Source organism: Brienomyrus brachyistius, chromosome 14, assembly GCF_023856365.1.
Source record: "Brienomyrus brachyistius isolate T26 chromosome 14, BBRACH_0.4, whole genome shotgun sequence".
NCBI lineage: Eukaryota > Metazoa > Chordata > Actinopteri > Osteoglossiformes > Mormyridae > Brienomyrus > Brienomyrus brachyistius.
In genome coordinates, this window is record NC_064546.1 from 9129722 (window position 1) to 9152073 (window position 22352).

The 22352-nt window shown below is 44.7% G+C and overlaps 1 protein-coding gene across 4 annotated transcripts in view; it reads right to left on the reverse strand.

Annotated features, from left to right (window-relative positions):
- Positions 1-12170, reverse strand: part of samd4a (sterile alpha motif domain containing 4A) — a 104261-nt gene extending 92091 nt beyond the window's left edge. For all 4 annotated transcript variants that reach the window (XR_007382315.1, XR_007382314.1, XM_048974937.1 and 1 more), the window contains exons 1-2: positions 11969-12170; positions 3145-3638 (exon numbers count right to left, since the gene is read on the reverse strand). Coding sequence is in view for 2 of the 4 variants with exons in the window: in XM_048974937.1 (XP_048830894.1) it covers positions 3145-3340 (196 nt within the window). In the remaining 2 variants the exon portion in view is untranslated. The remainder of the gene's footprint in view (positions 1-3144; positions 3639-11968) is intronic.
- Positions 12171-22352: the final 10182 nt, after the last annotated feature.

A 22352-nucleotide genomic window follows, 5' to 3' on the forward strand; every position in this document is an offset into this window, starting at 1 on the left:
ATCACCTCGCACCCGACCCCTATGGCCCCTCCAATGGGTGGTGAGCCCATTGGAGGGGGGACCCACGTGCCTTGTTCGGGCTGCGCCCGACCAGGCCCCATGGGTGTAGGCCTGGCCGCCAGGCGCTCGCCATCGAGCCCCACCCCCAGGCCTGGCTCCAGGGGGGGGCCCCGTGAACTTGAACAGGCAACTGCAACCATGTAAAAATCTTTTCACAGCACTCTAGATCTTGTAGCTCCACTTAAGAGGATAAAGCATAGAGATAACAAACCATCCCCCTGGTACTCTGATCGTACACGTGAACTCAAACAGACATCACACAAGCTAGAGCACAAATGGCGCTCAACTAAACTAGAAGTTTTAAAATCTGCCTGGAAAGAGAGCCTCTCTAAATATAGACAAGCACTAGTGACTGCTAGGTCTGTGTATCTCTCCAGATTAAGACATGAACAAAACCAATCCTAAATTCCTATTTGAATCCGTGACTAGGATAACACAGAATTCTTCATTAAACTCACAAGTCCCGCAAGCTCTTAAGAGTGATGACTTAGTTACATTTTTTAATGGTAAAATAACTAAGATTAGAGAGACCATCCAGTGCACGTCCTTAGCTACTTACGGCTGCCAGCCTCCTGCTAGTCTTATGCCTACCAATAATGACGCCTTTGAATCTTTCATTCCTATAAAACACTCAGAACTTTTGAGCTTAATTTTCCTTAAATCCTCTACTAGCCTGGTGGTGCAGTGGTTAGCACTGTTGCCTCACACCTCTGGGTCCCAGGTTCAAGTCTCTGCCTGGGTCACATGTGTGCAGAGTTTGCATGTTCTCCCCATGCCGTCATGGAGTTTCCTCCAGGTACTCCGGTTTCCCCCCACAGTCCAAAGACATGCTGAGGCTAATTGGACTTGCTAAATTGCCCGTAGAAATGCATGTGTGAGTGACTGGTGTGTGATTGTGCCCTGCAATGGGCTGGCCTCCCATCCTGGGTTGTTCCCTGCCTCGGGCCCATTGTTTCTGGGATAGGCTCCGGACCCCCCGCAACCCAGTAGGATAAGTTGTTTGGAAAATGGATGGATGATATTCAGTGTTTTGTGATGTATTTATGTGAACAGTAGGCACTGTGTATACAGTAACCTGATCTCTCCATGCTTGCTCTGGTTCCCTTAGGATACTCCAAAGTCCCCTCAAACCTCCATTAACTCTTTTCCACTAGTGCCGTGCTTGTGCTGGTGCCAAAAGGATGCTGGTCCTTAGGTGGTGCTGAAGTGACTCAACCTGAGAACTGGCAGGTATTCAGTGCATTTCCACTAGTTAAAAACATGAATAACAGATGGCAGGTTTGTACACGACAATGGGCACATTTTTGAGTTTGTTAAATAATGTGTTCTGACAGAGAATGTTTAGACTAACTTAAGTGCCTGTCTCCTGTCAAAACATTCTTTTTCACAAAACATTATCTAGCTATATTGCAAAGTATTATTAATTAATAACTAATATTCACAGGATGTATTCAGTATAGATTTTGCAGCTGTACAGAAGATTACCATTACCAGTTGTGTGGGCCATCACCAAGCCATCGACTGATCACAATTGTCCATAGATTCAATCAGATGCAGTTCATCCATAACTTCAGTTTCATCAGTCATTTTATTATGTATGTCACTGCCTAAGTCATATACTCCAGAGAGCAAGCACCAATTTTTGATTGTGGTTACCCATAAGAAAACGTGTTACAGTTCCACTATGGAGGCTACTTGCCAAAAATAAATACAGAACAGTGGGGCTCTTCTAAAGTCTTTCCATTCTGTGCCAGTTTGTGAGAATTCTTTTATGCAGTTTAGGTAGTAGTTTACTGCAAACTATAAATGTAGCCTGCTTTTTCCAGCTTTCCTTTAATTTCTGCATATTTTCAGCAAACACCAAAATCAAACAAAACATCAAACACTACCAATAAATGCGACTGGTTACAGAGTATTGTAGCCCCTCCCCTCATGCCGACATCAGTTTCAGACTGGCAATTCTCTGATGATGGGTCAGAGCCAGTTTTTCAAGAGTGCCACAGGTAATCGGCAGTGGAAGTGCATAGAACTAGCTCCAAATTAGGCAGCGGTTTGGCACCAACACCAGCACCACATTGGTGGAAAAGGGCTCTGTGCTTCCTGGGATATACCTTCCCATTCTGTCAGTGTATCATATTTGTTACCTGTTTCTGTCAAACAGCAAAAAGACTAAACACTTCAAATAAATGTTTCATAATTAACAACATATAAGCCATTCAAATTTATAATTCCAGTTAATAAAGTTAAAGAACATGAATATTTACCTTTTCATTTCCTAAGGCAATTCATCATCACCAGAGACTATGCACACAAAGTACAAAAGCCATCATTACACAGACGTTACTCCACATTTCCTACTTCCCTTCCCTTTCCTACTTCCTTATTCAAACATTTTATTTTTCAATCAGCCATGTAAAAGTCATATCAGTGGCACTCGGCATCAAGAGTTTTATTTACCTACTCACTCAATTTACCAAAAATTATGGATTCTTTCAAAAGACTGAGTATAAAGTTTCCTGGTACTATTTTGCTTCTTTTTTTGCTATTTATATATGTTTCTGCTGAGAATGGCATAAAATCATGTAACTGTATGTTTTGATTTGGACAATCCATCCAAAGCAAGTTTTTGACAATGCTTCCACAGAAAAACATCCTTGAACAAAATAAATTAGAAAAATGCAGAAAAGGAGAGTAAATTGAGCATAGATCAAGACAAACACACCATTTCATCTGTGCTTCATCCACAGGCAACACAAAGAATTCACACTGTTAACATGAGGTTAAACCCTACTGAACTTCTCATATTCAGGCACGGTATAGGCAGCACAGCTTATCTTTTTCAAAAAATGTCTCAGTTGGCTAATAGTTTGTTTTATTAAGTTTACAGTTCCCTATGTACAACATATATGCTACACATATACTGTAATCGTTAACTGATGACAGTTTACAACATATTTTACTCACATTAGACTTGACTGTTTGAAGTCCTGCGCTGTTTACATATTTATGCATTTTTACAAACTCCTTTCCACTGCACAGACAACAATGAGTACTAATAGGGAATTACTTATGATTCTCACTCACCTGGGTTGTTGGCCTCTGCCTCCAATACATGTAGTTCGGTGCATTCAGCAAGAGAATGCTCTAGACAAAGCTGCAGAAAACGGGCCTGCGTCCGGCTAACACGCTTAAGCAGCGACAGCAAGGCTACAGTCTGTTCACACTCATTCCACCCCTTGAACCAACTGTTCAGGACACCAACCTGATCACGAAACATCATAGCCTAGAGCACAAGACTAGCAGCACTTTCTTTCTTGCTTAATAAAAATCTTCTGTTTTCAGTCTTTTGTTTTTCTTAATTCTTCCTTTGAGCACCAACAATTTGTGCACGGGTATTTATTTACCAAAATCCAAATGTATCAGCATCTTCTTGTCTTCTAGAATGACCATGTGGCATTGACAGGGCTGTGGTAAGTTCTCTCCTTGATGTTTACTTTGATTATTTTTGTAAGGGACTCAATATTAGAGTCAAATCTTCTCTTGACCATATGGCATTTCCCACAGGAAACACATTAGACCTGTAACAAAAAATATGGTTAGACTAGTCAGATTACGCTGTTGAATAACATCACAATGCCAGGTGGGGTATTTTATACTGAATTAGAAATATGCCTAGGCCTGTCACGATAACAAATTTTGCTGGACGATTAATTGTCCCAGGAATTATTGCGATAAACAATAATATTTCCGTTGTGAGACCATTTTCAACTGATGTAATAATAATGGCATATTAATGCAAGTATACCCTTTCAATGATCAATACACTTTAATTTGTAAAGAACATTTAACACTGGGACAGGAAGACATTTTTAATATCCAAAATAAATAAACAAACAAGAACAATAAATAAAATGGACTCTCAGTCTCTCTTAACGAAAAATGCAGTTGAATAAAAACCAAACACAACCAAAAACAAATAAAATGGATTATGAAGTCTCTGTAAACAAAATCGCCCTTAAAATATTAAACATTAAGCTCAGACAGGAAAAACAGGCAAAACTGCCAGTTAGGTCCTTTGTAAACAAAAAGTGCTAACAACAAAACACTCCATATCAATAAAAGCAGGTGCCTCAACAGGCCATATGCAAACCTGTAGCTACTTCAGTCTGGCAAATTCCGAGCAAGAAATATAATTTATTGCATATAATCATTCATAATTTATTGTCACATTTTACTTTACCGCTTATAGTGAACACTTATGCCTGGGCGAAATTGATAATTATAATCGGATAATCATCATAACCGATTTTTTTCTTCTTCATGTCTCAGTCTAACACCAGCCACAAAATTGCACGAAAAAGACTCCCCTTCGTATCCGTGGATGTAAGACAAGACAAACATCTTAAAGCTCTTCACTAATTTACTTGTTGGTACTTTGGAGAAGGATTTACAAAAGCTATGTATGTCGTTGATCATAAGTTTGGGCAAGTCCTGTAAACGGCATGTCATTTTTCAAAGACCGGAAATGAGCGAGCCGCATTTCCATGAAGGCGGAAGCTGGCGTGCAAAGAGCCCACTGACACGAGAGTTCACACCTCATTACTAGTGATGTGTCATTCGCGAACAAGACGACTCTTTGAGCCGACTCTTTTTAATGAATGATGGGAGCCGGCTCCTGTTCAAGAGCCGTTTTATTAATGTTTATAGAATTGTCCAGGTTTTTGAGCTGCCTAAACATTAAGGACGACATTGGCCAGAACACGTTGCCTTTTGAAAAAGCCCGCGCACGAGACGGCGTCTTATTTTTAACAAGCTCAAATCAGGTCATGCTAATCAGCATCAGGTTAAAGTTAGAGAGAGACAGGTTTTTTTTAAAAAAAGAGCCATTTAGGAGCCGAAAGAGTCGGGTCTTCTTGGTGAGCTTAGCCAAATGAGCCATTTTGCTAAAAAGAGCCGATATTCCAATTTGGTAGAGAGAGACATGAGGAAAACAAACAAGCATTCAAATGAAAAATATCGTGGCTGAAAAAATTATCAACCTCATTTTAATTATCATGCAATTGATTTATCATTTATTGCGATATACTATAGCCATATTTAGACCTATTACAGGGCTGGGTAATGTGCGATTTAAATACCAACAATGTATGTTATGCACATGCAATTCTGACACTGCAAGGACCACAACAGTCAGCTCGTTTGAGATCAGGCTTTTTCATATTTTCATACTGTACGGACATTTTAGCATGGGGTTGTTTAAATTTCACTGAACCATTTTTACTTTGTCAATGGAAATAAAAACTCAGCAAGTATTGTAATTTTAATTATTGTTGCTTTTCAAGATTATCTAGTATATGTTTACAAAACCAGTTTGAAGCTTAGAGCTGCTGCTTTTGCATAAAAGCATGCGCTCTCCAATAATTTTCATCAATTTGTGAAAAATTTCGAAATCCCAAAATTTATCACAACAAAATCACATCACAATATTTTATTTTTTTTTCCCAATATCATGCCGATGTAGTATATTATAGCAAAGACTTTTTTATTTTGTCTTGCCATCCAGATCTTCTTCTGGTTCTTCCAACCAGACTGAAATTAAACCATGAGTCTCTTGATTTGTCCATGCATACTTTATTGGCTTTCTTTTTCACTTCATTTATCTCTGTTTTCTGAGTTGCTAACTTTTTTCAAGTTGGTGGTTGTATTGTGTTTCAGAGACAGGTATTTGCTTAACCAAATCAACAATGAACACGTTTGAAAGTTCCATCGCAAAAGTACCAAAAAAGTACCCCAGCTGGTTTGGTACTTTTGTTACTGGTACTTGACCAGAAGTCAATGGAAAAGATTAAGTACCAAAAGTTTCATACCAAAAATATAGTACCTGGTGCAGTGAAAAGTGCCCAAATAGTATTTGTTTTCCATCTTACTGTGTTTGGACTAACGTTTTCCCAACGAACACAACCAAAAACATGAATAAAAATAGCTATTAGGGGGTGTAAAGATGCATTGTGTCATGACCTGTCTGTTCAATCCTCCTGTGTGCCACGCCCACTCATTTACCTCGTGTGAATTCCTGATTGTTATCAGCTGTTTAGTGTAATTTCTGCTTAGTCCTGGGTATTTAGTCCGCGTTCAAGTCTGTTTCCCCAGTCCGGTCATTAATGTTGCATGTGCCTTAACGTACTGTATTAGGATTATCTTCCTAATAAACCTAATAAACATGGATTTAGGAGAGGTAGATCCAGCTTTCTTTGAGGAAGGTACAAGAGATATTGATCACAAAAAGTCCTACGACGTGATCTACTTAGATGCCTTTGATGTTGCCCCCATAAACAGAGTAAAGGAGACTAAGCGGGGACAAGATCCAGGTATATAAGATTCTAACAGGTCTGGATGCTGTTCACCCAAATGGCTATTTCAATATTAGTTTAAATACTAGAACTTGTGGCCATAAGTGGAAATTACCCGGAGAATTATAAAACGAATTTGAGGAAGAAGTTCTTTACACAGCGTGTAGTTGGAGTATGGAATAGGGTCAGTCCATGCCAAATCAACCAGGGGCTCCATGGGCATCATTCCTGATTTTGATGAAAACTTGATATTTTGATCCTTATAGAGAACACTGAAAATTCCCCAAGTTTTATTGAAAAATTCTGAAGCAGTCCAAAGTTATGGCCCTTTCAAATTTGGGTGCCACGCCCCCTTTTTTGCACTCGCGAATCGCGCATGTCATTTGTAAGGGTTTTCAGGAGACCATATCTTCGTTTCTAAGCATGCGAGAGAGCTGAAAATTGCTCTCCTGGCCTACTGTTCCCTGCTCTTTTAGAATCTGGTATTAAAATTAAGCTCAGGGGAAGCACTTCAAAGTTATGGACCTGCAAAAATCAGTTTTTGGTTCACTTTTTTCGGATTTTGACCCCAAGCTGTGGGGTCACCACCACACCTACATCCAATATTCTTCTATATTTTTGTTCTTTGAGGAAGACACTGTAAGCAGATGCAAATTCATTCTAAATAACCATTTATTCTTTGATATATTGCCATCTGAAAATGGTCACAGGTGAGAAATCCCCTCACAGGACCCCCTACTTCAGGGGCGTGGTTGACTGTGTAGATAGTTAGTGATGGGAATGAAACTTATACAGTTGAAAGAAGCATAACTGAACTATAAATGCTGAAAATATAACTATCTCAACTCAACTCCTTCAATATAAACTCCCAGGGTCAAATATGACATTTTCAAGTCTTACGTTCAGCTGCCAAGAGATCATTTTTGAGATGATCAAAATCAAAATCAGGAATGATGCCCATGGAACTTTTCTGGATATTGGTTGATTTGGCATGGACTGACCCAATAGTCTTCCTGCAAGTGTAGCACAAGCTAAAACCCTGGGTTCCTTTAAATCAGAGCTAGATAGAGGATTGGTCCTGTCCCCTTGGCGCTGCCATATGTACACGACGGTTTTCCATGATAACGCAGATCCGAGATTCATCGCTGAACATGGTATAACCCCACTCGTCATCAGTCCCTGCCTCTCGGTTACGGCAGCACTTCAAACGCAGCCGTCCCTGCACTGGTGTTAACGGTAGCCTACAACTGGGATGATGAATATATGGGTGCCCTCATATGCCCATTGGTTCCAACATCGAGGGACTATGACATCTGTATGGCCCACATACTGGGAAATTGCACAATACGATCACCTGGACTCATGCAAACCCAAAATGCGACTCCTATCAAACTCCTAAGTCTAGGAGGCATCCTTTGTGACTATGTGACATGTCAGCTCCTTCCAAATCGAGTCATTTACATACCCATTGCTGGTCTCCACATATCTCAAAATACATCCAAATCAGACCATTTCTTCTGGATGCTTAACTTTTTTTTGTCACTGGGTGCATCTTCAGCCATTTGAGTCTTCCACTCAAACGTAACATAACCTGTGAACTGTGAACCTAGATGGCAGCGCTCAGAGGCATAGAGGCCCAACGCTCTCCAATGCCACATTTTTGGTGTGTGAAATTAATCTAAAAATGATGTGCTAATGATTGCTTTGCACTCTTAATATTTCTTCTTCTTTATTTAGCATGTATATATTATATATTTCATAATCAACCTTATCTGTACTTTTATTCCAAGTGGTACTCTTTTGATATTTTTATCCTTAACATGGCATCTACAAGCATGCTCCAAATGACATCTCATTGTTTTTGTACAGCGACAAAATTTTTTACTCAGATTTCATGCATATGGTGGCCTGTTCTTTACACTATAAACAGTTTATCTAAAATTAGATTTAAAAAAATTGCAAAAAATTGAATCAATCTCTGCATCATGATACATATGGTATCACCAGATTCTGGCCAATACACAACCCTACAGTATATAGTAGTTAGATGAAGACTTCTGTTAATTATGAGAATTTCATTTTGCCTTGGTTCTTTTTCTTAATATTTATATGATGAGCAAAAATCATGCACCATTACCATATTATTCTTAATCTGACTTATTATGCACTTCCTTGTGCAGGATTTTTTTTTTCAGGAACCTGTCACATTCCCATTACAGAAACTCTTGCCGGCTGTAATACCTCGGAGGTGGCTCCTGAACCTTTGTTTAGTCCTTACTTTGGAGTACATACTTTTCACTAAACCAGGAACTACTGGGTAGGGCTTTCGCAAAAACTTTGCTGATTGGTTTACCACAAGCAGCAGCACAAACTTAGAAAATCTGATTTATAGGCGATATATTTTTGTCTATTATCACCGATGCCAGCAATGAAACTTGCCAGACCTTATTAGTGGAATAAAGTCACATAGTTTTTATTCTGTGGAAACCAAATATGGATCCTCTAGCCATATATAATAATGAATTATAAACATGTTGCAAGCTGTACAAATAAAATATAAATAAAATGTTGTGCCTGACTTTGAACCAATACAGGACATAACTATCCCCCCAATAGCTAATAAACAACTAACAAATCGACTTGTTTATCTTTCATTGTTTTGGGGTGGTGGTGTAGTTTCATATGAAATTACGTGTGAAGTTCATCCTGTGAGCTATTTACATCTCCTATGCTTACTTAAAATAAAGGTCGCAGTTTCTGTTGCGCAGTACGAAAGCATCTATTGTAATTTCAAAAACCTTTTCAACCCCGCTCCACCTAGGACGTTTGTAGGTAGCCAAGTGTTTTTAACTGTTACTTAAAGTATTGGCCATTCTTAACCATGCTTATTTTTCTGGGATGTGGCCAATCATTTGTCATCCCTAACAGACAGATCTTTCACGGTAGGGCTGAGCAATATCACATCGATATTATATTGTACATGTGCAATAATCACCAGGACTTCAAATGACAGGCAAAACATTTGGCCAGATGCCAGCCTTTCGGTACTATCCAACCATCATCTTCCGCTTATCCGGGGTCGGGTCGTGGGGGCAGCAGTCTCAACAGGGAAGCCCAGACTTCCCTCTCCCCGGCCACTTCATCTAGCTTCTCTGGGGGGATCCCGAGACGTTCCCAGGCCAGCCGGGAGACCTAGTCTCTCCAGCGTGTCCTGGGTCTTCCCCGGGGTCTCCTCCCAGTGGGACATGCCCGGAACACCTCCCCAGGGAGGCGTCCCGGAGGCATCCGAATCAGATGCCCGAGCCACCTCATCTGGCTCCTCTCGATGCGGAGGAGCAGCGGCTCTACTCTGAGTCCCTCCCGAATGACTGAACTCCTCACCCTATCTCTAAGGGAGAGCCCAGCCACCCTGCGGACGAAGCTCATTTTGGCCGCTTGCACCCGCGATCTCGTTCTTTCGGTCACTACCCATAGCTCATGACCATAGGTGAGGGTAGGAACTATACGGATGTTTATTTATACACACAATTTAAGCACATTAGTACAGCTAAAACATTAATGAAGCATTTTATGATGCCCAAAAATTAGGAATCAGTATAAATTCAGCATATCCTTATGCTTCATAAACGTGTCTGACTTTAAACTGGAAAAAGTACCGCCACACCATCTCTGTCTTTTTACCTTGTTTATCCACAAGATCTCCTCTTGTAAAAGATGTCCTGGCTGCTGAGGTCTTCCTTTCCTCACAACCCCTTCAGGGCATATCATACCAAAGTATACAAAACAGTAGTATGTAGTGTGCTCCACTAACTGAATTTAATTAGCATAACGATATGCCCAGTTTATACAGATTACTAACTTATGGGTGTCATCTGATAAATAGTTTAGTTGTATTACTAATCTGTTTAACAAATTTTGGGGGTAAATAAATGTCCACATAGTACCGAAAAGCTAGCATCTGACTAAATGTTTCCCGACATCTGACGCCCTAGTGATTATTGCATATGCGAGATAAAATATCGACATGATATTGCCCAGCACTATTTCATGGATCTTATTTACTGCAATTCAATATGTCATGAGTATGCATTTTTTCTTTCACCTATAAGTACATTGCTATTTTCATTTTGCTTAGGCCTATGCAAAGACATTGCACAATGTTACAGTAACCGGTTGAAAAAAGGTGTGAACTTGTTGTTAAAACGTTTTAAATTATACAGGAAAGCAGCATTCAATATTGACTGTTGAGCAGTGATATTATTTATGAACGAATGTTTGTTTTTTCCTCATACATTTCTGTTCAAAACAAGATCATAATGAACTTAGTGTTCACATAGAGAATGCATTAAATAGTTTTTTTATAAGGTTCAATATCTTTGTTTAGTTTTTAATATTAAAAAGTAATTTTCCAAAAACTATCTTTAGCTGAGATTCAATTTCCACATAGCATAGCACTGTTCTCTAATACGTGGCTATAATACTGTTAGTGCCATTATAGGTCTTAGAAAACGAATTACTCTACTCTTTGCATCAAACTCATATAAACGATTATGCAGGAAACCACCATGGAGGCATTATAATCTGTCATGGTATAGCCAACCACTGGCTGTATGACTGTATACTCTTTGCTGACCCAATGTGGCTTCTTAGCCCGCACTCGCTTCTTTATTGGTCCGATGTGCCCATGGTTGCTACGACTGTTTGTTATACTGGTGATCTTGTTATTGCAAATCGGTTCTCTTATACCAAATACAAAACAAATGTCACCAGCATTAGCTACTGGCGAAACACACTCATAAGCACAAAGCAAAAGTACATATACAGTACTGAATTACCTCCTGACCGGGGAAAACGGCAGGAGTATAATAACCATGAAAGTGTAAAAAACGATTTTAATTTAATAACGACGTTTGTTTATAAATACAGAGCAGTTTTTAAACAGAAAGCCCAGCCTTTGCCAGAATTTCATTTAAAGCCTTGCTTTTCGTCAGCCAAACCGCTTTGAATGCGGGCCTATTGGGTAAGCCACTGAAACAAAAATAAATTATATCCACCCAGTCCTAAAAATACGTTTGTCTGAGTAAATCCAGTATTAGTTGTGGACGGAAAAGTCGCAACGATACATGCCCTGTTGTACAGTTTGTATTACTGTTTGTCCGCACTGTCCTACACCTTTTTACTATCTTTTGTATACTTATCTATCTCTCTCTCTCTCTCTCTCACACACACACACACACACACACACACACACACACACAAAAGTATACATTCATACTCCGTGTATACAATGTGCTAAACCGCGTTATCCCCCACTATGCTCACCGCCAAAGCCTGACCTCTGTAATAGCAATCCTATTAGCCCCTAGCTTTTCATATATGCCTTTAATTTTAACTAAACCTGAAATCATATAACACAACTCCGAAGCGAAATATCATAAATAATGTATCAAATCTGCTCCAGATCCCCATTAATTTAGATAAGGTAACAAGTGACACAACAGCAAAGTATAGCTAGCTACTTATTATTGAAGCTTTAAAATTGGTCTAATACTACTTACTTTTCCGTTGGCACGGCTGCATCGGTGCTGCTGATCGCGGAAATGGGAAAAAGCTGATTTTAAATCAGTGGGGATCGGTGCCCCTTCATTCCGGATCTGTGTGTTTTGCCATCTTGTGTAACTTTTCTCCCTTCTGGTACAAACATAACTGCGGGAGAGTCTCGGCATATCTTTCCACATGCTAATAATTAACACGAAGCATTACGTCAGGGGCTTGGCAGCACAAGGAAACACAAAAATAGAGAATGGAGTTAGGGACTGATCACATTACTTATCATACGGCACGGCTGATAGGGACTCGCAAGTTAAAAAAAGTTTTCCCGTAATTGGGCGAAATGAAACAACTATGAAATAATATGTGAATATGAAGGAGAAAAGAAGGAACAACAGATTTAACACTTTACATAAGTCCAGCAATAGTGTTCAGATATGCCAGAATCTTTTTTAAGGAAAATGGTGAACGAGAGTTAAATACCTCTTTTTTACAACAAAATAATAAGACAGTTTACAAAGGATTGCATTGTTGATTATATTGTGACTGTGAAGCAGCCCCATATTCATAAAGTATTACGAATTAAGCTTCGTAGTATTGCATTCCGTCCATCAGAGGGCAACGCCTCAAACTCTCGCTCTTATGCTTCACCAGACAAAGATTCATACTTCCATCTTCCCCAATCCTCCGACACTCCCAAACTTTTCTTTTTTACTTTTAGAATGTGAGTGTGCATTTAATTATACTACAAGTAAAATTTCCTAAAATTGTTCAAAATTAATGGAATGTTACTACTTAAAAGGTACAGAAAAATATCTGGTTGACTCAAAAATATTGCAATTTCACCTCTAGGTGGCAATATATTTTCAAATTCATTATAAATCGAATAATCACATTATGAGATATTGGTATCTTGATTATATACAATATATTGGTAAAATATGAAGAATACAATAACAGTGAACATGGCTGCTGCCAAAGATAGAAATGCATGCTAGCACATTGGGCAGCATATAAGGCATACCACAGCTTATTTATAAAAAATAAAGCATTTTTCAAAGCTTCAGTTATACTCTGAATACTTGTCCTTACATAGTATATGTAAGTAGTTTATCTGTGTTGTGTGATTTTTTTAGTAAACACACTCTGACGCCATGTTGTGACAGCAAATTAAATTCAAAATAACCAGATTTTGTGTACACACATTAAACAAAAATAACTTGTCAGATTTAAGGAACCACAGTTTAAATGGACTTCATATTCGTTCACTTACATTTTTGCCCAGAATACCTAAAATCTGGCAAAGTTACCACAATAAGTCAGTAACCCCGCTTTGTAGTACAGGCCCCTGCATGAGCATCACCACCATTAAATCTGAGGGGATTTTATAATTATGAAACCTCACATTTTATAATTATTCATTTGGACTCCCCCCCACACACACATTTAACATAAAATATTAGTTTTATGCCAGTGTGTCCCCCACATTCAAAATGCTTCTGACGCCCCTGGGTCCCTGGTTAAATATATATAACCAAGTATGCTGGTTAAAAACTGGATGACCACTGCAAGAATAAAACGAGGTGATTTGCTAGCTCAGATAACATCCTATTATAAGCCTTGCACCCCATAAATATCATGTAGTTTGTATGTGTACACATGTACATATATGTTGTACTGTACTGTTCATGTATTTCTAAGTTATGGGCATTTCTTACTTACGGGCGCCCTTCAGTCCCATTATGCCCAGATAAGGGAGGTTTGACTGTATATATGCACCACTGCCTTCATGCAAGGTGCGTGGCAAAAGGCACAACTGGCCAATTAACACTAGAACCGCTCATTTCCCAGCAAACATGCTCCTTTTGGGCCCATGTGGGGCCTCTGCGGGCAGCAGTCAGTGGACCCCATTACCAATGTGAAATTCAGGGCACATATGGGCCAACAGCATAGGGTTGGGTGAGGGAAATCCCACTGGGCCTCATATTGTGGGGTCCTCATATGCCCTGCATATTTTGGCCTCCTGGATGCTCCTCCTGCATTGCCCCTGCATGGGCCCCAAAGCTGGCACTATGGGCATACTGTGGGCACACTGTGGGACACTGTGGGTGTAATGTAGGCACACTGGGGGCACATTTGGCACACTATGCGTGTACTGCGGGCACATTGAGCGAGCTGTGGGCATACTGTGGGCTCACTGGGGACACTGTAGATATTTTGCAGGCATACTGTGTGCACATTGGGCACACTGTGGGCATACTGTGGGCACATTGGACAGACTGTGCACACAGTAAGGCATACTGGAGGAAGGCTGTGGAGCCACAGTACTCCAAGGACCCCGAAGGCATGCCCTGTGGGTCTTTAACAAATAAAATGAGTCTGATCCTATACCTGCAGTATACCACAACATTATTATTAATGCATATGCAGAAGTCGGAGGGGAGTCTGATGTAGGTGAGAAGGGAGGTGGAGCCATGGCAGGCGATGGTGCAGCCACTACCAGCGAAGGTGCAGCCGACTGATGAGTCGTAGGAGAGGGACCCACAGATGACCAAGGGGTTGATGCCTGGGAACCCGCAGACAACCAACGAGGCGTCAGAGACAGGACCAAGGACGGCCACCGAGGCGTCAGAGGGGGACCTGCTGGCGACCGCCGAGCAGGAGCCAACGGACCCGCAGGCACCCCCCGAGCCCCAGCTAAGGCGCGCAAGGGCGAGCCAGGGGGCAGGGTGGGCAGGACCCGGTCCCTACGTCTGCGTCCCCTCCCCTTACGAGGCACTGAAAGGCAGGGACCAGACCAGGATCCACCCTGATGTGGAGGTGGAGTCACAGGGAGAGTTATTGGGGATATCAGGGAGATCCCCGATGGGGTCCAATTCGCGCTCCTCCTCCGTCTCCACTAAGGGAGGAGGCGCGATAGTCCAGCAGTCAGGGACCTCCTAAGGGACAGGGGCCATGGGAGCAGGATCAGGAACTAGGATGGGCAAAGCCTGGGCCAGGACCTCAGGTGCCGGTGGAGCCTGGGCCGGAGCGTGAGGCGCGGGCTGTGCTGGGACCACGGGCAGAACAGGAGGTGGCGCCGGGACCTTGGGTGGAGCAGGAGGTGGAGGCGGCACGGGGACCTCAGGCGGTGCAATGGGTGGAGGCGTAGCAGGAGCCTCGTGTGGTGCAATGGGTGGAGGCATAGCAGGAGCTTCGGGTGGAGCAGGGACAGGCGGAGGCAGAGGAGCCTCGGGCAGAGCAAGGACAGGCGGATGCAGAGCAGCCGTAGCAGGAACCTCGGGTGAAGCCTTGGGCAGCTCGTTAGCTGCCGGGACTGGAGCCTCGCAAGGCGGCAACGCTGCAGGAACCACAGGGGGCGCTGCAGGGGCCTCTGTGGGTGGCAGGTCAGGCATGATGGGCAGATTAGGCACGGGCAGGACAGGCTGGTCAGACAGCACAACCAATAGAGGTTGTGAGAACTGTGGAGGGCCAGGAGCTGCAGGTACCTCCGGGGGCGCAGCTAGCACGGGTGGTGCGAGAACCACGGGGGGGAAGAGCATCCACCGTCTGTGCAGGGGAAGGCATTTCAGCTGCAGGCACAGCCTCACCTGTCAAGGGAGCCTGCTCTGTCCTCAATCAGAGGAGCCACCGCAGGTTCTTTGCCAATTGGTCCAGCTCACGTGATGAGGAAGTCAGGGTGAAGGTTGCAAACTCCCCTTGCAGCTGTGTACACAGCTGGGCAGCCTCTGGGGACTCCTGTACTGTTGCATCCTCCAGCACCTTCCAGAAAAGACCCTGAAGGGTGAAGAATGTCCCAGTCGGGGATGTAGTGGCTGGCAAATGAACCTCTGGCTTCCTTCCGGGGGCAGCGGCAACAATGCAAGCTTCGAGCGATCGCTCCAGCGAAGCTGTGGTGATGATGTCACTTGTGAATACCGCCGGATTCGGAATCGGGAGGAGTTCCTCCCGACATGTAGCAGGGCAGGCAGCGGAGATAGAGACGGCCCTGAGGAAGATCTCCGGCATCTTCTCACGCCCCTTACATATCTGCTTCTTTTTCCCCCTTTCTGGCAGCGCCTGGGGCATTTCAGGTAACTCCAGCCGAGATTCACACGACAAGCCGCAGTCAATGCTTACCTGCCTCAGATTTGCCCCGCATCTCTGCGTCGCAGGTTGTCATTCACTTCCTCCAGGAGTTGAGAGTTGTCGGATGGGGATGGCTCGTCTGAAATGTCCCTTGTACTGAGGGCAAGAACTCGCAGCCCGGGCTCCTCCTTAATCTCAGGCTGATCGAGCCAATAAAGAGCCTCATCAGCCTGATTGAGGTATTGCTCCTCAATCTGAGCGGGCATCTCCTTGTTCGGGAGTCCAGTCATTCTGTTACGACTGTGTGCAGGTCGAGTAAGCGGGAAGTGGGGAAATTTGGATTAGGCACATGGAAATCCAAAAGACAGGGTTTATTACAGACGACACTACACAGTGGAACAACGTCAATAACCGGACTCGGGAAACAGACTTGAAGGCCAGCAGTTGGAAGCCTTGGTTTGCCCTGGTGATCTCCTCCATTGTGGCTGGAAAGGTCATCCTCTGAGCAAGCCAAGGCCATCTCCCAGCACCTCGTAGAATCTGCCCGAGGCGTAAAAGTGCAGTGCAGCCAAAAGTTGGACACTTGGTTGCAAGGCAAAGTTATGCTTAGTGGGCCTGGCAAGATCAGGCTGAACAAAATGCAGTAACACCTTTATCTTAGCCCAAGTGAGGTGATACTTTCGGATTATTCTGTCAACCGAAAGGACCTCCAGGGGATCAAAAGTGGTGCGTATGAAGGCATGCCTATAAACCACCTCACTACGTCTGCGATGGTGGTTCAACACCATGATGTGCTGCAATGCTGCCATTACTCTACAGCCCTCACATCTTCACACAGCATTTATAATGACCAGGGAATCACACACTTAATTGGAGTTGACTGAAAGGCAGCCGTCATTGGTGGGCATATCTGTGCAGATTGAATCTTTAGTAGCAGTAGTGATTTTTGAGTTAAGGAGCAGACTGTTTCACTTAGATATGCATTTCATAATAGCTGGTGACATAGTACACCGTGGTTAAATACCTGATCATGTTGTAGAACTGTGACTGATCATTTTGGAAGAAAATGTATGACATGAGGGATGGGAATAGCAACTGTCAGTCCCTCAACATTGTGTTATGGTTTTGTATTAAAGCAACAGCATTCTCATCTTCTCCAAAGCTTATTGCTTCTTCTGTTTGAAACTATATGAAAAGCCTAGATGTTTTGCCTATATTTGTGATCCAGTGTCAAGGTGGTGGGGTAGAGCGAAATACTTATTTCACTGTCAAGTCGTTCAAGGGATGTCAACATTTATGCATCAAAACCACACTACACTAGACAGTCAGAGTAACCAACAGGAAGGGAAAAATTTATTACACACTCCAACAGCACAGTTGGCACTGCTGAAGTAGTATGCTGAGTAACATACTCAGGCCACAGATGTTTTAATAATTCACATGACCATATACCATCAAAATACATTTGCAGATGATACCAATACTACTTGACTATACTAAATGCTACAAACAGTGATACATTCTTGCATGCTGTCTCTGTAATGGATACAGATGTACAAATGCATTCATCACTTAGTACACCACTATGCAACACTGCTTCACCAGAGCCCTGTTGGCCAGACTGCATCTGTTTCCACCTCCCACGACAAGGACAAGGGGATGGACTTTGAGAAGCATAGAGGCCTGATACCCAGGCCTATTTACAAGAAAAACAAAAAAATGAGGTGAAGGGATGGGGGTCATGGCAGGCAGGATCACTCAGTGTTTGTTAAAGGAAAATAGAAGCAGTCATTAGGCAACCAGCATATTGTGTAATGCTAATAAATCGTTATATGAACTTACTGTCAGAGGTTGGGAGGTGCAGTGTGTAGCTGGGTCTGCTGACCTGTTGGGCCAGTAAGGTCAATTTCTCCCTCCGGTAGGCCATAACCTCCTAATGGTGTCTCTCCTTCTATTTCCTCAGGGTTGCCAGTTCCTCCCTGATATCCCTCAGAATGGATTTTTATCACTCTCAGACCTGAGGAGCTCTTCACTGCACCAGCAGCAAATATTTCTGTGCCAGCGGGTGTGCAGGGGTTGCCGTGGCGAGGCAGTAGGATGGATGAGGGTGGGTGAGTTTCCAGGATGAGAGGATTCAGGGGACTCAGGGCAAACTGCAGCCCTAAGGGAGTGATGGCCACGCCGGAGGGGGCCTGATGTGAAGGGGCCCGGCATGGAGTACACCTGAGGACTGCACCGCAGGGGGGGCAGATGTTGCTGGGCCAAGAAGAGGTGACCGAGGGGTAGAAAGCATAGATGTCTCGGAGGTCCATATACCTCACTCCTCCCTAGACTCGCTCCACTTCATCTACCAAAACAGCAAGCTCTGCAGCTGTAAATTGTGGCTTTCATGCCTGTAGCATATAGGACCTCTTCCCAATGCCACAATGCTTTAAATAGTGTAGAGCATGTTCAAGCAGCACATCATTTCCCACCTGTGCCCAATTTCCTAATTTACTTAAGTATTCATCTGGAGCTCACAGACAACTACAAAGCTGAAGGACAACTTTCATTATCCCTTGTATGTGTACATGTGTGTATTTGTAGCCCTATGCAGACCATAGGGTGATGTGCAGTTTCCTCATTACACACATGACTTAAGAGGGGCAACAGTCACCTTAGAAAAGAGTACAGCACTTTGATGAAGTACTCCTTATTCACTGACAGGTGTCATTGCCATAATGGAAGAGTAGAAGGACACTACAGCAGTCAGATACGAATCCATGCCTTTGTACTCAGGAATTGATGTCTGTGATGTTTGGATATTACACGCACCTGTCTATTCCAGTCAGCCACTAACATTCTGTGAGCAACAACGTTGGAGCAGGAATTTGTAAGTGTTACTGTGAGTGAAACACAATGAACTGCAATCAACGTAATTACAGATGGAGTGTTTTTCAAAAAATGCAGTGTTATACAGTAGCTAGAAGGTCTTCTGTTTACCACTCCAAGAAGCGTCGCATTATTTTGGCACGATTGTCATTTTTCATATTATTGGTGTTATGTGACTGATACAATAAATTGATCACATGCATATATATGTGTGTGTGTCTGTGTGATTATTATATATTTTACACAGTTCGTGAGATTTTGTATGCATAGTAGTTTGTTAGTTGTTGCGCATGACTCGCCGTGAGTCTGACCAATCAACGCTGGTACCATCGTAGTTTGAACTATGGTAGTCTCGTCATGAGTCTGACCAATCAGCGCTGGAACCATGGTAGTTCGAACTACGGAAGTCCCAACTAACTAACGTGATTGAAACTACTGTGGTATGATGATTTTGGGAAATAGTCGTACTTTGATGTTGGTTAGTTTGAACTACCATAGTACGATGCATTGTTAATGCTAACTTCCGTCGTTGTTTGGGAAACGCACCCCAGATCTGTCACAGACAGAGAGAGAGAGACAGGCAAAAAGACACACAGGCAGAGAGACAGGCAGACAGAGGGAGAGACAGATAAACAAAAGAAGAGCGATAGACAGCAGGACAGAAATGTAAAAATGAAAATTTCATTTCATGAAATGAGTGCTAATTAGCCAGATTTAATTTACGTTTGTGTATTTTATTTCATTTGTGCAATGTAATTTGTTTAACTTTGAAACCAATGCAGAAATATTAAACTTGTTACCGTCCAACATGAAATCATCCATCCATCAATTTTCCCAATTGCTTATCCTACTCAAAAACCCCTTATGATGATGAAAATATTGGAACCACGTTTTCCCTTGCCCGGACGCGGGTCACCGGGGCCCCCCCCTGGAGCCAGGCCTGGGGGTGGGGCTCGATGGCGAGCGCTTGGTGGCCAGGCCTACACCCATGGGGCCTGGTCGGGCGCAGCCCGAACAAGGCACGTGGGTCCCCCCTCCAATGGGCTCACCACCCATGGGAGGGGCCATAGGGGTCGGGTGCGAGGCGATCTGGGCGGCAGCCAAAGGCGGGGACCCTGGCGGTCCGATCCTCGGCTGCAGAAGCTAGCTCTAGGGACATGGAATGCCACCTCTCTGATGGGGAAAGAGCCTGAGCTGGTGCGCGAGGTTGCGAAGTTCCGGCTAGATATAGTCGGACTCGCCTCGACGCACGGCTTGGGCTCTGGAACCAGTCTCCTTGAGGGGGGTTGGACCCTTTTCCACTCTGGAGTTGCCCGCGGGGAGAGGCGCCGAGCGGGCGTGGGCATACTTATTGCCCCCAGGCTGGGCGCCTGTACATTGGGGTTTACCGCAGTGGACGAGAGGGTAGCCTCTCTCCGCCTTCGGGTGGGGGGACGGGTCCTGACTGTTGTTTGCGCTTATGCGCCAAACAGCAGTTCAGAATACCCACCCCTTTTGGAGTCCTTGGAAGGGGTGTTGGAGAGCGCTCCTCCTGGGGACTCCCTTGTTCTGCTGGGGGACTTCAATGCTCACGTGGGCAGCGACAGTGAGACCTGGAGGGGCGTGATTGGGAGGAACGGCCCCCCCGATCTGAACCCGAGCGGTGTTTTGTTATTGGACTTCTGTGCTCGTCACGGACTGTCCATAATGAACACCATGTTCAAGCATAAGGGTGTCCATATGTGCACTTGGCACCAGGACACCCTAGGCCGCAGTTCGATGATCGACTTTGTAGTCGTGTCGTCGGACTTGCGGCCGCATGTTTTGGACACTCGGGTGAAGAGAGGGGCGGAGCTGTCAACCGATCACTACCTGGTGGTGGGTGGGCTCCGCTGGTGGGGGAGGAAGCCGGCCAGGCCTGGCAGGCCCAAGCGTATAGTGAGGGTCTGCTGGGAACGTCTGGCGGAATCCCCTGTCAGGGAGAGTTTCAACTCCTACCTCCAGCAGAACTTCTCCCATATCCCGGGGGAGGCGGGGGACATTGAGTCCGAATGGGCCATGTTCCGTGCCTCCATTGTGGAGGCGGCTGACCGGAGCTGCGGCCGTAAGGTGGTCGGTGCCTGTCGCGGCGGCAATCCCCGAACCCGCTGGTGGACACCGGTGGTAAGGGATGCCGTCAAGCTGAAGAAGGAGTCTTATCGGGCCTTTCTGGCCTGTGGGACTCCAGATGCAGCCGACAGCTACCGGCAGGCCAAGCGGAATGCGGCTTTGGCGGTCGCTGAGGCAAAAACTCGGGTGTGGGAGGAGTTTGGTGAGGCTATGGAGAACGACTTCCGGACGGCTTCGAGGAGATTCTGGTCCACCATCCGGCGGCTCCGGGCGGGAAAGCGGTGCAGCATCAACACTATTTATGGTGGGGATGGTGTGCTGCTGACCTCAGCTCGGGACGTTTTGGGTCGGTGGAGGGAGTACTTCGAAGACCTCCTCAATCCCACCGACACGCCTTCCGATATGGAAGCAGAGTGTGGGGACTTGGGGGTGGACTCGCCTATCTCGGGGGTGGAGGTCGCTGAGGTGGTCAAAAAGCTCCTCGGTGGCCGGGCCCCGGGGGTGGACGAGATTCGCCCAGAGTTCCTCAAGGCTCTGGATGCTGCGGGGCTGTCCTGGCTGACACGCATCTGCAGCATCGCGTGGACATCGGGGGCAGTGCCTCTGGATTGGCAGACCGGGGTGGTGGTCCCCCTCTTTAAGAAGGGGGACCGGAGGGTGTGTTCCAACTACAGGGGGATCACACTCCTCAGCCTCCCTGGCAAGGTCTATTCGGGGGTCCTGGAAAGGAGGGTCCGCCGGATTGTCGAACCTCGGATTCAGGAGGAGCAGTGTGGTTTTCGCCCTGGCCGTGGAACAGTGGACCAGCTCTATACTCTCAGCAGGGTTCTGGAGGGTTCATGGGAGTTTGCCCGACCAGTCTACATGTGTTTTGTGGACTTGGAGAAGGCATTCGACCGTGTCCCTCGGGGGGTCCTGTGGGGAGTGCTCCGGGAGTATGGGGTACCGGGCTCCCTTCTAAGGGCGGTTCGGTCCCTGTATGACCGGTGCCAGAGTTTGGTCCGCATGGGCGGCAATAAGTCGGACTCGTTTCCGGTGAGGGTTGGACTCCGTCAGGGCTGCCCTTTGTCACCGATTCTGTTCATAGTTTTTATGGACAGAATTTCTAGGCGCAGCCAGGGCGTTGAGGGCGTCCGGTTCGGTGACCTCAGGATTAGATCTCTGCTTTTTGCGGATGATGTGGTTCTGTTGGCCTCATCGAGCCGTGACCTTCAGCTCTCACTGGAGCAGTTCGCAGCCGAGTGCGAAGCGGCTGGGATGAGAATCAGCACCTCCAAATCCGAGACCATGGTTCTCAGCCGGAAAAGGGTAGAGTGCTCTCTCCGGGTTGGGGATGGGGTCCTCCCCCAAGTGGAGGAGTTTAAG